A 16,832-nucleotide genomic window follows, 5' to 3' on the forward strand; every position below is an offset into this window, starting at 1 on the left:
TTTAAACAACCTTGCGTTTTACTATCAATCCTTCATAAACTTTAAGCACTCTGCAATATTTTTATAAGACTCACCATTTCCCGAGGATTAGAATTCATTGTTGTCTGTAAGTAATAATGAATGTGCTTCAGGATTTTTGGATACAGCGCAATTGTCTTCGACAAATTATGCAGACGGCTTTTGAAAATGTTATCGGCAATGTGTATCCAGGGAGGTGATTGCTCTTGAAGGGTCAGACCACAATCATTCTGAAGCTCATTCATGCAGGAAATAAATGCTGACCTGAAAATCTTTTAAGAAAACAAAAGAGGAAATGAAACACAACATTCGGTGCAGCCGGAGTGCTTTCAACCAAGAGAAACTCGAGCTGGGTTGTCCCCTAAATTACTTGCCATCCTCACCACTGTGTCAGGACGTTGCCAGAACTGTGTTGACAACCTGGCACACTTCTGGCAAGAGAGAGAGATGGACCTTTTCTTTGGCTCTCACTGAATTAAGTGGACTGGAGAGTGGAGAGTGGGGTCAGCATTCTTATCGGTACTGACCGCTCCTGAATCAACAAACTACAACAAAGACATTGAATACATTCTGCTTTACTGAATCCATGATCTGACTCATTCCTGAGATTTCATAGAATTTACAGTGCAGAAGGAGGCCATTCGGCCCATCGAGTCTGCACCGGCTCTTGGAAAGAGCACCCTACCCAATCCCACACTTCTACCCTTTCCCCTTAACCCAGTAACCCCACCCAACACTAAAGGCAATTTTGGACACTAAGGGTAATTTAGCATGGCCAATCCACCTAACCTGCACGTCTTTGGACTGTGGGAGGAAACCGGAGCACCCGGAGGAAACCCACGTACACACGGGGAGAACGTGCAGACTCCGCACAGACAGTGACCCAAGCCGGGAATCAAACCTGGGACCCTGGAGCTGTGAAGCAATTGTGCTAACCACCATGCTACCGTGCTGCCCTCGCTTGTGCAAAAAAACACAGCTTAGAATCTCAATGTTCAGTTCTTTTATTTTGGCTGCAACACTTTGTACAGTACTAGGTGTCACTTAGTTTCCAGTTGCAAGCACTCCTGTGCCAATGATGTTTATTTGTGGACCATTTCCACTTCTAGCACACCCGTGTCAATTTCTAATGCCAATGCCATCCAATAATGCTGTCAGTCCTCATATCTGCATTGGAAACCGCTTCATTTTACCATTGCAGCGAGTACTAGGTCGAAGAATCCCTCATTCCATCACTGAAATGAATGGTTTTTACACTGCGCAGATTGTTACTTTAATGTCGATGAGGTAACAATGGTGTCATTGCTCCAGCATCATATATGTTGAGATAAATTACAGATGCCCACTCAGTTCAGTTACTGAATGGATCAGCAGAGTTAGCAAGTCTTACTGATGCACAATGTGGATGGGTCCACAAGCTCCCATTGTAGCTGATGTGGGATATTAGGGGCCTAAGAAGCTACTAAGTTCAATCTACAAGCTATGTGCCCAGGTAAATGATTAGTTTGCAATGGTGTAAGGCTTTTACCCACCGTTACCAGATCGACCCCAACTTCACTGCACGACGAGCCAGTTACGGTCATCAAAATAAAGTCAGTCAGGTATCGCTGCCCGAGTTCATGCTTCGATTCTTCGCTTTGACATCCCAAATACTCCCCGAGTTTACTTTTGTTAAAGCTGTCAACAAATTTCAGCATTTTGGTCCTGTCTCTGTCAGCTGCTCCTGGGTGAGTGGAATATTTTATAACATTACATTGAGGTCGGAGAGACAACCAATTAAACATTCTTTATTAACAGATGCAAGTTGATGTATAAAAATACAAGAAAGAATTGCATTTAGATAGTGCCATTAACATTATACGACTTGCCATGGGACTAAAAATTATCAGACATCGTAAATGAGAGGGTGGGGGAAGAGATTTGTGGAGGGAAATCCAAAGCTTAGGGTTTGGACAGCTGGATGCACAGCCACTAATGTACAGGAGGGTAGAGATCATGCAGAGTTGTGGGGCGGTATTCTCCGCTCCGATCAAAATCGGGATGGCCGTCGTGAAATCGGCCGAGCTTCATGACGGCCTCGGGGCCCGCTCCCCGCACCTAATTCACCCCCACCCGGGGGAGCTAAGAGCGGGCCCCCATCGTTCCCGGCCGCGACGCGGAAACAGCGCATGCGCGGGTTGCCGGTTCCAACCCGCGCATGCGCGGATGACATCAGCGCACAGATGGCACGAACCCGCGCATGCGCGGTGCCGTCTTTCTCCACTGCCGCCCGGCAAGACGTGGCGGCTTGATCTTGCCGGGCGGTGGAGGGGAAAGAGTGCGTCCATTTTGGACGCTGGCCCGACGATCGGTGGGCACCGATCGCGGGTCCGTCCCCTCCCGAGCACAGTCGCGGTGCTCCCGTCCCAATCGGGCCCCTAGATGCCCCAAACGGGCATTTGGCGCCCGTTTCACGAATGCAGCGACCAGGTGTGGTTGCTGCCGTGGTGAAACGGGGGTGAAGGGCCGGTCGCTCGACCCATCGGGCACGGAGAATCGCCGTTCGCCATGAAAAACGGCGAGTGGCGATTTTTCCGAGGGGGGGGGGGGGGAGAGAATCGCTGGGGGCGCCAGGGGGGCGTACAAAATGTCGGGAGGCCCTCCCACGATTCTCCCACGCCACGTGGGGAGCGGAGAATTCTGCCCGTGGTGCTGAAGGAGATATGGAGGGAAGAGGTCATGGTTTAGCTCAGTGGGCTAGACAGCTGGTTTGTGATGCAGAACAAGGCCAGCAGCGCGGGTTCAATTCCCATACCAGCTTACCCGACCTGAACAGGCGCCGGAATGTGGCGACTAGGGGCTTTTCACAGTAAATTCATACTTGTGACAATAAAAGGTTATTAGAGACGAGGATGAACATTTTTAAAGAATAATCTTTATTAGTGTCACAAGTTGGCTTACATTACCACTGCAATGAAGTTACTGTGAAAATCCCCTCGCCGCCACACTCCGGCGCCTGTTCGGGTTCACTGAGGGAGAATTCAGAATGTCCAATTCACCTAACAAGCACGTCTTTCGGGACTTGTGGGAGGAAACCGGAGCACCCGGAGGAAACCCACGTGAGAACGTGCAGACTCCGCATAGTGACCCAAGCTGAAAATCAAACCTGGGTCTCTGGCGCGGTGAGGTAGCAGTGCTAACCACTGTGCCATCCTATTAAGGTGTTGCCCAACCAGAAACCAGTGCAAGTCTGCATGCACGGGGATGATGGGTGAACAAACCTTATTTAAGTTAGGGTAAGAGCAGTCATGTGTCGGATGAGCTGAAGTTTACAGACAGTTCAAGGTGGGAGACCATCTCTGAAAATGGTCAGACTTGAGGTAACAGTAGCATGGAAGACGGTTGATGAGACATGACTTTGGTATGTCCGATTCTGAAAACATACAGATGTCCTGGGAAAGTTTGTGTAGTGAGTTGTGCCCTCATCCCACGGAATTAACAAAAAAATTCCAGAGAGATTAACTGGTCAGTAATCAGGCATTTGTATTAACTAATCATTTGTAAAACAATTTTGGAAGTAGAAAAACAGAGAGAAGGAAGGTCCATTATCGATACATCAGGACTCCCTTTGAAAATCCTGAATAATCTGCTCCAGCTATATTAGGATTGTGGAAAGATTTTAGGGACGAACTTCCCTGGAATTTCCTGCTCACAAGGTGAAGTTCTCGTAAACAAGGAGAACTCATTTAGTCTTAATGGATTTCCCACAACGTAATTCTCTTCACATTTAGTGGGCAGCACGGTAGCATGGTGGTTAGCATAAATGCTTCACAGCTCCAGGGTCCCAGGTTCGATTCCCGGCTGGGTCACTGTCTGTGCGGAGTCTGCACGTCCTCCCCGTGTGTGCGTGGGTTTCCTCCGGGTGCTCCGGTTTCCTCCCACAGTCCAAAGATGTGCGGGTTAGGTGGATTGGCCATGCTAAATTGCCCGTAGTGTCCTAAAAAGGTAAGGTTAAAGGGGGGGGGCGGGGTTGTTGGGTTACGGGTATAGGGTGGATATGTGGGTTTGAGTAGGGTGATCATTGCTCGGCACAACATCGAGGGCCGAAGGGCCTGTTCTGTGCTGTACTGTTCTATGTATTCCAAGAATAAGCGATTTAAAAGCACTTCTTGTTTTTCTTTTGCACTGTTTACTTGTTGTTGCTTTTCTTCTCACACCTAGGGAACCTCTCCCTGGAACAGGTCACTAAGCTGTCACCAGAGACTTATGGCTTGAGGGGCCGCCACTCTGCAGCGAGCCTGGCTGGGCAGGAATCTCCCCCACTCTTCCTGCCAGTTAACGGCGTGTTGGAAGGATTTCGACCACGTTATGAATGCACCTTCCTTGGCCATCAAGTCCTGGTGTGGGACTTGAACCCAGAACTTCTTATTTGCGTGATTATTACGCAAATGAAAAATTGTGATTATTTGGAGGACAGTTTCAAGTACATATGGGCGGAATTTAAAGTAAATGAGCAAAACCTTGCTTAAATGTTAATTATCACAGTTCAATCTCACTGGGATCCTGATGATTTAAAGACAGAATGCTCTTGTATTTTTTCCTGAAAATGCTTTCAGACACAATTATAAATGGTGTGGTGTAATGTTAAAACTGATCCAAATTGGATTTCAATAAAACCAATCCACCCTGCTTACAGTGAATAGATGGCTAATTTCAGTGCACAACAAGGCCACAACAGTGAAAACCGATAGGACAGGTATGCTGATGCATGTGGAATGCTTGCATATAGGTCCCAGTAACTCAATAAATCAAGAGCCTCTAAAAGGAGCACCGTGCTCTTATCTCAGCAGGTCCTTAGCATCTAGTTATCCACAATCTCAGAAGTGATTTATTCCACCACCCTTCCTGACAGCTTAATTTTTCTCGAAGAAGTCAATGAACGGCTGCCACCTCCAAACCCCTGCAGCGTTCCACTCAAGGCGAACTTGATTTTCTTGAGTCTCAGAAACCCCGCCATGTCCCCATCCCATACCCCTGATTTTGGGGGCTCCGAGTCCCTCCATCCTAGTAGGAACTGTCTCTGGGCCACCAGGGAGGTAAAGGCCAGGACGTCGGTCTCTCTCACCCCCTGGGCTCCCGGATCTTCCAACACACCAAAGATTGCAACCTCTGGACTCGGTACCACCCTCACCTTTAATACTTCTGACATGACATCAGCGAACCCCTGCCCGAAACATATGGACAGGGTTCGCAGGACCCCCCACACACAGCGCCCACACCTTTCCTCCATCCCCTCATTGACTTCTTCGAGAATAATTAAGCGGCCAGGAGAAGGTGGCGGAATAAATCACTTTTGAGATTGTGGATAACTAGATGCTAAGGACCTGCTAAGAGAAGAGCACGGTGCTTCTTTTAGTGACTTTCTTGATTTATTGAGTCATCCAGGCCACCGTCATGTGGGCTCTGTGGACCAATTGTATCAGGATGAGCCTGGCACACGGCGAGGATGCATTGACTCATCTCAGGGCCCCCTTCCAAATCTCGCCTTCAACACCCCACCCAGCTCTTCTTCCCACTTTCGTTTCACCTCCCCTATCGGGGCTCCCTCTCACTCCATCAGCTCTTTATACATCTCTGAAACCTTCCCCTCCCCTACTCCTACTCTCGATACCACCTTATGCTGTAACCACTGGGGCAGCAGGTGCAGGGAGGTTGAAACCTGCCTCCGCACAAAGTCTCTCACCTGCAGACACCGGAACCCATTCCCACCTGGCAGCTCAAACTCCTCCTCCAACTCGGGAAGCCCTCATCACGCTAGCAGAGGCCGAAGGGACTCCGCCGGCCGGCGCGAGTCCGTACATGCGCAGGAGCGTCAGCGGCTGCTGATGTCATCCCCGCGCAGTCGCAGGGGGGTGTTCACCTACGCGTCGGCCATCGCGGAGGCTGACACGGCCGACGCGTAGGAAAAGAGTGCCCCCACGGCACAGGCCTGCCCGCGGATCGGTGGGCCCCGATCGCGGGCCAGGTCACCATGGGGGCACCCCACCGCCCGGGGCCAGATCGGCCCGCGCCGCCACCAGGACCCCAGAGCCCGCCCCCCGCCAGGTCCCGCCGGTAAGGGACCTATTCAAATTTACACCGGCGGAACCGGCAAAGAACCAGCGGGACTTCGGCCCATTGCAAGTCGGAGAATCGCTGGGGGGGGGGGGGCCACTGCGAGCGGCCGCTGACTGCGCTGTGCGATTCCCACCCCCACCAAATCTCCGGTGCCGGAGAATTCGGCGGCCGGCGGGGGCGCGTTTCACGCTGCCCCCCCCCGGCGATTCTCCAACCCGACGGGGGGTCGGAGAATCCCGGTCGAGATCTCCAAACCTCTCGATCCCCGCCCGCCCGCTGCCACCTTCGGAACTCCCCGTCCAGCGGCTTCCCCCCCTGCTCCCCCCCCCCCCCCCCCGGAGCAAACCGGTGGTTACCACATATCGGTGCCCACACCAAAGCCCCCTCTAATCCCATGTGCTGCCGCCACTGTCCCCATACCCTCAGGGCTGCCACTACTACCGGGCTTGTGGAGTACCTGGCTGGCGGGAATGACAGATGTGCCATTAGCAGAGCCCCTAAACTTGTGACCCTACACGAGGCCGCCTCCACCCGCTCCCAAACCAACCCCTTCACCACTAGCCACTTCCTGACCATCGCTATGTCGCCGCCCAATAATAATTTCCAAAGTTCGGAAGGGCCAGCACCTCCCCCACGACCCGATGAGTCAAAGCTTTGATGACTTGGCCAAGAATGTTCAAACAGTCAAGTTCAATCACACTTTAAAACATGCATCGGATTGATACCATGGATGAGAAGTGGGAATTAAAGGTTTGAGTTTAAAATGAGCAATAAATACCTTCCAAGTACTGGAATTCAACCCAGAACTGGTCAATGTATTCCTTGATCAGCCAACTGAAAGGGGCACTACAGGCAACGTGTGCAGATGCTTTGCTCACTTTGTGATCGACTGTTATTTCCTCTGTCTTTGGCCTAATGGAAAAATAATGTCATTTTGTATTACTGCACACACACACTGCACACACACACCAACACACACAGCCGCACACACACCACATACACACACCACCACACACACACACACCCACCACCACATACACACACACACCACCACACACACACACCACCACACACACACCACACACACCCACCAACACACACACCACACACACACACACACCCACCATCACACACACACCATCACACACACCAGACACACACACACCCACCATCACACACACAGCCGCACACCCACCACCACACACCACACAGACACACCACACACACACACACCTGCACACACACAGCCGCACACACACCACCACATACACACCAAAACACACCCACCCACCAACACACAAACACCACACAGACACACCACACACACACCTGCATACACACAGCCGCACACACACACACCACACACACACACCACCACATACACACAGCCGCGCGCGCACACACACACACTGAAGTTTGACATTTGACTCCATACATTTGGACCAAAATTGAACAAATTACAAAGACCAAATCGGTCATTAAACCTGCATAATCTCAAAATGGTGAGTATATATATTGACCAGAAAATATATGCTCCCAAAATGTAATTTGTTATGAACAATAACTGAATTTAATTTACACAAATAAAAACAGTGCCAACTCATGGAACACACCAGCGACATTAAAAGATCTACAACACCAGAATAAGGCGTACATACCGTGAGCTTCCTGCCTGGTGAGAAACCCTCAGTATCTGTATATCATTGAAGATGTTGAGCCAGAGCTGTTTAATCTCATCGTTCACTTTTGGGTCCACCAAAAGATTTAGGTTATAGTCTCTGTCGAGGATGGAAATCATCTGAGCCAGATTCGGGGTAACTGTCTTCTGAATGCACTTCCACAGTGTGTGTCTACATTATCAATACAAAGAAAATTCATGTGTATATAGGATATAAAAACTGATGCTCCGTTTTATGTGAAATCAACTGTGTGTTATGTCTTCAGCTATCCAGCTTCATGTTTCAAAGGCTGTTGGATCAGGTGCTCCCATCTTGTACCAATGCAACATAAATCTCTGCCTGCAGGCGATCTAGCACATCGCTTCACCCAAACAACACATTTTTGGTTCATAAAGGAGGGGTGTACGGGAACAAAGTTCAATTTCCATTATCAGCCTTCTACCTGTGTGAAGTGCTAAAATAAATCTCACAGGGAATCCTATGAGGATGACACTCCAGTGCAGTACTGAGGGAGTGCTGTACTGTTGGAGGTACCACCTTTTGGATGAGGCATTAAACATGCGATTTAGGAGCAGGATTAGGCCACTCGGCCCCTCGAGCCAGCTCTGCCATTCCATAGGATCACGACTGGTTTGATTTCAGCCTCAACTCCTCCTTCCCACCCACTCCCGATAACCTTCTACCCTCTTTCTTGTCAAGACTCCACCTAGCACGGCCTTAAAAATATTCAATGATTCTGGTTCCACCGCCTTTTGAGGGAGAGAGTTCCAAAAACAGACAACTCCTTGAGAGAAAAACATTTCTCCATTTCTCAGTGTTAAATGGGTCACCCCCTATTTTTAAACAATGACCCATTGTTCTAGATTCTTCCACAAGAGGAAGCATCCTTTCCTCACCACCCTCAGGATCTTATACTTTTCAATCAAGTCGTCTTTTACTCTTCGCACAAAGTAATTGTGATGCTGCCTTGCAGTACTACACACCCCAACCCCAGGAGAGGCCTTGGCGTAGTGGTATTTTGCTGGACTAGTAATCCAGAGGCCCAGAGACATCCTCTGGGAACCCGGGTTCAAATCCTGTCAGGGTAAATGGTGAAATTTGAATTCTACAAACAATTCTGGAATTAAAAGTCTAAAGATGACCATGAAACCATTTGTCGATTGTTGTAAAAACCCATCTGGTACACTAATGCCCTTTAGGGAAGGAAATCTGTCGACCTTTCCTGGTCTGGCCTACATGTGACTCCAGACTCACAACAATGTGGTTGACTCTTAAATGCTCTCAGGGATGGGCAGTAAATGCTGGCCCACATCCCATGAGCAAGTAAAAAAGAAGCCAGTAAGTCAAATTTCACCCTGCCCATTGTCAGAGCCAGCCATTCCCACCCTACCAGTGGGGCTAGTGGGGAAAACAGCAAGACACAGTTGCTCGATACAGGAATTTTTCAATCTGTCCCTATACATACAGAAATTTGATACAAAAATAGAACATACGGCAATCGTTAGCAGTGAGCAGCATTCACTGCTTAACCACTCAGCCGCAATGACTGAGTTTCAAAGGGAGTTCCAGGATGAGGGGAATCCACGCATAAAACAATCCAAATCACCAGACATTCAGAATGAGATATTGAAGATGGAAAAGGATTACAGGCGGACCGGACACAGCAACTACATTGTGAAAGCGACTGGCCATCATTTGAACAACCTACCCATCAGCTCACTGTGGTGCAGGCTAAGAAGGAGTTGGAGTTGGGATGGTGTCCACACTGCTGTTGTCCTTTAAGACTGCTCAAGCGCATCATCCAGCAATAAATGTTCATGTGAACGAGGCACAAGTTTTTAAAAAAACAGCAGCAGGCACGCGGGCTACATCCGCAACAATAGATGTCGGCACAGAGACTCGGTGAGTGTAAATATGAGTCACACGTTTGGCTTGAGTTCTGCGACCCAACATTCTGCAGCTGGAGTATGGGCTCTGAAAGTAATCCCCTGGAACTGGAGTAATAGGTCAATCTGCATCCAACATGGCTTGCAAAGTTACCTGAACGTGCCGCCCTCCTGCAGAGCTGCAACTTTCTTTGCCTCGTTACACATCCATTCCTTTGGATTTAGTGATATCTCCTCCTGTTCCTGCAGCTGCAGAATCAGTCTCTCCGCCACTGTCCTCAAAAACTGCGCTGTAAAAACACACACACGCCATCATTGCAGCGCTTTCATATAAATAAATAGTACCAAAGGTGGCTGTGGACAATAACCAGTCGTAGTGCAAAAACACTTTTGAAAATTATCCAAATTAATCACCTCCTTTACGGCAACTAGTTTGGTAAAAAGGGGGGCATTTCTTACCTCTCTGCGCCCCAGTTACTCCACACCGCTGCAGCCAGGGGCATGCTTCACTGCCCCTGTCTCCCCCGACCTAAGTGAGGAAGATTGGGCGAGACAGGAAGTTTGGAATCTCAGTGTGGGTAAGTCCGTCGGGAGTGGCAATCCGCCGGAGATTTTCACTCTGACGAAGCTACGGGCCATTATGTTAGAGGTGCTATATAAAGATAAGTTGTTGTTGAGTTGCACATTTCCCTCCAATGGGAGTTTCCAGATTTCAATCAGTCACCACAGTGGGATTGTAAAATTATTCTTTGCCTGGGCTGGGGTGAAAAAACAGCTCACATGGCTCAAAGGATTCTGACTTATTGCGATAAATTCCAGAGCGACATGCCAATCAGATATAAACGCCAACCTTTCAAGCTATTGATATTTCTAGACCCTCCAGTCCTCGCTGATCTCCATAAATAGTCACACTCTTAACTGAGTGTTCTGCCTTCAAGAGATATTTTCCAACACCTATTGCAAAGCATTCATATTACCAATATCATGTTAAAATGGGGTGCAATTTAATGGAAAAGAACACAGTCCCGTTTTGGGCGCGTTTAGCCGGGTATTTCTTGCAACACTGAGAACGACCCCGCTATTAAACAGGTGTCTGCTTCATTTTTGGGCCTTGGTGAGGATTGCCCCTGTAGTCTCGGGTGGCACTGCCAGAGTCGCCGGGTGGCATCGGGGTGCCAGGATGCCACCATGCCCAGAGCCCAATCACCCGGGGGGCCTCTGTTCGTCTAAGAGTGCCCCCACCCCTACCCAGTGTTGGTACACCTAGTCCACGGTTGTGGAAACTAGTGGTAAACGGCGCCCACTCAGGGTCACCGCGACGAGGTCGCTAGGTCCCGCACCTTGGGTAGTACCGCCGCAGACCAATTACTCACTTGAATATGCAGATCTGGATCACGACCATTGAGGGTGAGACCCAGACCGCGATGCCTCGCGAGATCTCGTTAGATCTGAGTAGATTCAGAGCTGGACTTTTCACTACAGGGAAATTTTACACGATACAAGTTTCGCGTTGGAGTTAAAATGAAGCTGCTGGGTAACAATGCAACAGGAATTTGCATGATCAAAATGTAAACAGGCATGGGTGCTCACCTTCACATTTCCCCTTTTCCCTCAGGAGATCCAGGAGAATCTGGACGCGTTCAGTGTTCCGACTGGATCCATCTTTCCCATCACGTATTTTACTGACGGCACTCTGTATGCAGCTTTGCAACAGGAATGTCGTGTTGAGAATGTTCGGCCTTGCCTGTTTACAAATGATGACAAAAAAATAAATCCCCTAAGGCACTGAGAAGGAAGAACTTTTGAGCGTTTCACATACTCTGGATCCCCAGAGTGCGTTACAGAAAATCACATCCTTTTCTAACTGGAGTCATGGTTGTAATGTAGAAAAGCACAGCAGCCAATTCACCCCCAGTGAGGTCACACAGACAACAATGTGATATCACCTGATAATTTGTTTTAATTATGTTGGTTGAAGGCTAAATACTGTCCAGGACATCAGGATACTTTCCCCACTTGTCTTTGGGCAGTACTGTTGGACTACTTATATCCCCATCGGCTTTGGAAGCACTTCTGACAGAGCAGAACTCCTTCACTGCTGCACTGAGGTGTCCATACAACCATCAAATTCCTACAGTGCAGAAGGCGGCCATTCGGCCCATTGAGTCTGCACCGACCCTTTGACAGAGCATCCCACCTAGGCCTACTCCCCCATCCTATCCCTGTAACCCCACCTAACCTGTGCATCTTTGGACACTAAGGGGCAATTTAGCATGGCCAATCCACCTAACCTGCACATCTTTGGACTGTGGGAGGAAAACCGCGCAGACAATGGGGGGAAAGTGCAAACTCCACGCAGTCACCCAAGGCCAGAGTTGAACCCGGGTCCCTGGCGTTGTGAGGCAGCAGTGCTAACCACAGTCTGGATTGGATGCTCAAGTCTCTGCAGTGGGACTTGAACCCAGAACTTTCTGACCCAGGTGGATATACTGCAGCTGAAACACATCTGACCCAATGAGCGAGGGCCACTTGGGTGAGGATGGGAGCTCAGTTAAAGGCAGGAGGGAATCAAGTCTGCAGTGTCAACAGGATCCAAGGCAGTTGGTGAAGTTGAAACCAAGGTGCAGAGTTTTGTCTTTATTGAGTTCATTTACTTTTTTCAGTTTTACAGCTTTCCTCCCACGCTCCCAGTGTCTCAGCTGTCCTGGAGTTAGAAAACAGTCAAAACAAATTGACTAATGGACGGAGGTGTTCGCCCCTTGTGGGGCAACCCCCTTTTTCCGCGCTCAAAGGGCATAATTAAACAAAACTTGTGTACCCTAACCATTAACATAGAGTACGCTGTAGCCGTTCGTTTCATCTGTTGGCACCAAGAAACTAAAGAAACCCAAAGGTGAAAGATTTCCTGACAATTAAAACTAGAGCTCAGGATTGAAGGAAGATATTAAGGTAGGCTAGAGGGCTGATTCCCACTGTTCAATGTTGAGAGACTGGAGCGGTTTGGGAGAATAGTTCAGTCGCTGCTTTTGTGCAAGTGGTGTTAGCGATGTCCCAAATGCCCTGGATGTTTTGTTCAGTTAGAACTGTGCATGAATCATTCAATGGTGGCAAATACTTTGATCAAATAATGCATCTTATTGCTGACTGTAAACATTCCCCCTTTTAATACATTGCGTAGTTAATGACGTTGGACAGCACGGTAGCATTGTGGATAGCGCAATTGCTTCACGGCTCCAGGGTCCCAGGTTCGATTCCGGCTTGGGTCACTGTCTGTGTGGAGACTGCACATCCTCCCCGTGTGTATGTGGGTTTCCTCCGGGTGCTCCGGTTTCCTTACACAGTCCAAAGATGTGCAGGTTAGGTGGATTTACCATGATAAATTGCCCTTAGTGTCCAAAATTGCCCTTGGTGTTGGGTGGGGTTACTGGGTTATGGGGATAGGGTGGAAGTGTTAAACTTGGGTAGGGTGCTCTTTCCAAGAGCTGGTGCAGACTCGATGGGCTGAATGGCCTCCTTCTGTACTGTAAATTCTATGATAATAAAAAAAAATAAAATAAAACAGTATCTGGTGCAAGCATGACACAAAATAATTTATACCGTCAGCTTTTTGACCTGTTGATCATCAACTGGAACAGCGTTCGTGCCATTGATTTCTGAAGTAAAAAAGACAGCAGAGTTTTGTGAATGCCAGAAATGACAGAATTTACAACAACCCACAGACAAACTCTCAGACTGGACCAGGGACATTTTTGATCACTGTATATGTAATTAAGATTTCAGGGATTAAGGTTTGATGCCTGTTATGGTTCAAACCTGAACTACAACTCCAAATGGAGCTATTGCACTTTTGATTCCTGCCACCACAGACCACTAATACTTAAAAATAAATTACATCCTGTTATCATTATCTGTGGATTCTGAATTTAACATTGCAGCATTTTTCTTCCAACAATTTGAATGCACCTTTAAAATAGATGAATGAATTAGCTCCACAGTAGATGAATAAATTAGCTTCCAAGGTTAAAAAACAATTTACAGTGTATATACCAGTAAATAGACTCATCATTTCAGTCCATTCCTGCCCCACTGAACTTGTTTCTTCTTATCTTGACTCTACTTTTCTCCCCTTGTCCAGTCTCTTTCCACCTTCATTCATGACTCTTCTGACCCTCTACTACATCATTTCAATCATTTCTAGTTTTCCAACCGCAAATGCCCCCTCTTCGCATTTGGATGTCCAATTCCTCTTGCCCCCCCCCCCCCCCCCCCCCCCCCCCCCCCCCCCCACCATCGCTCACCAGGATAGTCTGTGGGCTCTCCGCTTCTGCCTGGAACAGAGGCCTCAACAGTCCCCATCCATCACCATCCTCCTCCGCCTGGCTGAACCTGTTCTCTGCCCGAACAATTTTGCCTGTATTCCTATGGCTACCCACAGGGGCCCTTGTTGCGCCTGCCATTTTTGCAGGACATGTGAAACATTCCTTCTTCCAATTCCACTCAGGCCACCTCCCATGCAATGTTCCAGTGAAGCCAGAAGCAAGCTGGAAGGGACAGCACCTCATCTTCCGCTCAGGCACTTTACAGCTTTCTGGACTCAACAATGAGTTCAACAGCTTCAGACCACAAACGTCGTCCTCCATTTTGATTTTTTTTGCCAAGTGCCAGTCAGTATCTTGTTTCCATGTTTCTGTTCCACACACACAGCTGTCCTTTACTCTGACATTTACACTTTAAAAAAAAATTTAGAGTACCCAATTCTTTTTTTTTCCAATTAAGGGGCAATTTAGCATGGCCAATCCACCTACCCTGCTCATCTTTTTGGGTTGTGGGGGGTGAGACCCACGCAGACACGGGGAGGATGTGCAAACTCCACACGGACAGTGACCCGGGGCCAGGATCGAACCCGGGTCTTCGGTGCCATGAGGCAGCAGTGCTAATGTGGCATTGCGCCACCGTGCCCCCAATCTGCCATTTACACTTAACTCTGAACCAATGCTTTGTTTCACAGAATCTCACAACAATCATTATCACTGCCCTTGCTTCTTCTTCCCTGACACATTTATCAGTTAATCTCTCCCACACTCTAACCTAACCCTGATGTTGTTGTTCTGCCCGACCCACCCCACTTTTCCAACAGCATAAACCCAATCAAACTTCAACCTCGCTTCAGGTCCAAAGAAGAGTCATATTGGACTCAAAACCTTAACTCCCCTTGTGATGTTGTATGAAGTAACTAATGGCATTCTGGGAAAACCGGTCAACTTTTGGTACAATGTAAGAAAAGCCGAGCTCACATAACCTAAAGCCTGAATAAGATCAGGAAAGGTCAAGTTGTTCCAAAAGCTGCCTGACTCTGTAAACTCTGATAAAACTAACTCGTCATAACCCAAAGCAGTCTAAATACGACAAGATAGGCCACAACTAGTCTCTTGCGATACTTAAACAAGTCTGCTCCTTTTCTTAAACATGCGATCAAAAGACAAGATAATGATATGAGACCCCGAGTCCTGAAAGGTCAGCAAGGTGACGCCAGTTTTATGATATTGCTTATGTTTTTACTTCTGATCAAATTCCTGACCAAGCTGTATTCATGTAATCTTGATTCATATAATGTATAAATATTGTCCTTTTTCTCTGTAACAGCGCAGACTTGGGAAGGACCCAACTGCTCTCCGACTCCAAGTTTCACCATTTCTGCATGCAGTTGTAATTCGCAAATAAAGCTTTGTTTTGTTTTCTTAACGAGCGTTGTTGAATCTTTCTATCACAGTCCAGAAGCGGGAAAAATATTGACTTCGACACCCACAGATGCTGCCAGACCGGCTGAGTTTTTCCAGCACTTTCTGTTTCTATTTAATATTTATAGGTCTCGGTAATTAACAATCTATAAATTAACATCTTAACATATTACGTGTCTATCACTGTAACTTAGCTGCACTTTCCATACGGTCTAGTGGGAAATTGAGGGCTCACTGAATCTGCGGTACATCATTGTGACATGCAGTATATTTTCAAGATGAGTGATTGCCCAGATAGGTTTTGTGTCCGCATCCCAATTTCTTTTCAAAGCCGTGTGTATCTAATTTTTTAAAAATTCTGCATTGCATTGAAGATAACAAAAGCCCATGATTGTGCTTCAAAGCAATAAAGGTCAGAGGGGACTCAGGCAGTTCGCGTGTTGCTTCAGTTTTACTCTAAGCTCATCAACGTGTTAATACTTACTACATGCTCCTCAGTACACAGTCAACGCAGCTCGCAGAATTTAATCCACACTAACGTTTTAGGTGATAAACTACCTGCTTGTACACCCAAAGCCTTGGCAAACAGTTCACTGATAGTTGTGTTGCAGAATGCAGATATGTCCGACGCCATCTCCTCTGATTCAGTCACGTCATCAATGTGGACAGACAGCCACTGACCTACACAGCAAGCAAGATACGGTCAAGATTTTACAGCATTGCAACAACAATAAGTATCCATTTATCTATTCTCTCTGTGGAATCTGAATGCCCTGCTCGGCAATCCAGCTATTTGATTTTTGCCAGCTAACGGCATTGCGCCTCGCCCCCTGCAGCCCCTTTGCTCCATTGCTTGAAAGTTTCAAGTGTTTCTGACTCTCACTGGTCAGTTCCTACATTCATACTGCTACATTGTAAATTTACGGTCAGTACATCAGGTGTGCAAAGATTCACAACCACAGTGGAGATAGAGGGAAGATGTGGCGGCATTATGTTGCGCACTGAATTATCAAATTATTGAATGCGCTGCATAAAAGGATGGTGGGAGCAGAGTCAAGTAAATACTTAGTTGAAAATGAAAAACTTGAAGTGCTACTGAAAAAGAGGAGAGTGGGGCTAATTGGATAGCTTTTTCAAAGAGTTGTCACGCACACAATGGGAGGAACGGCCTCCTTCTGTGCTGTATCATTCTCAGTTGTCTGCCTGAAATACAGCACAGAAATCCTGCCCGTTCACACCAGACACCACTGTCGTCCAGAGACGGAATTGTGCCTTCTCTCCTCTGGAACATACCTCCTTGAAATCCAATGTATTTCGATTCTCCGGCAACGCGAGAGAGCTTGGTGATAAAAAACACGTAACAATTTGGCTTTGACGTGGAGTTCATCAGATTCATTTCGTTCATTGTGCAGTAT

At 47.8% G+C, this 16,832-nt stretch overlaps 1 protein-coding gene across 1 annotated transcript in view; it reads right to left on the reverse strand.

Annotated features, from left to right (window-relative positions):
- LOC119952961 (E3 ubiquitin-protein ligase rnf213-alpha-like) overlaps positions 1 to 16,832 on the reverse strand; it is a 174,877-nt gene that overhangs the window by 60,669 nt on the left and 97,376 nt on the right. The window contains 9 exon segments of the mRNA XM_038776606.1: positions 75 to 290; positions 1,551 to 1,741; positions 6,893 to 7,026; positions 7,773 to 7,964; positions 9,834 to 9,969; positions 11,270 to 11,423; positions 13,277 to 13,332; positions 15,976 to 16,098; positions 16,711 to 16,832. Coding sequence (XP_038632534.1) covers positions 75 to 290; positions 1,551 to 1,741; positions 6,893 to 7,026; positions 7,773 to 7,964; positions 9,834 to 9,969; positions 11,270 to 11,423; positions 13,277 to 13,332; positions 15,976 to 16,098; positions 16,711 to 16,832 — 1,324 coding nt within the window.

The sequence above is a fragment of the Scyliorhinus canicula genome, chromosome 18 (genome assembly GCF_902713615.1).
Source record: "Scyliorhinus canicula chromosome 18, sScyCan1.1, whole genome shotgun sequence".
NCBI classification, from domain to species: Eukaryota; Metazoa; Chordata; class Chondrichthyes; order Carcharhiniformes; family Scyliorhinidae; genus Scyliorhinus; species Scyliorhinus canicula.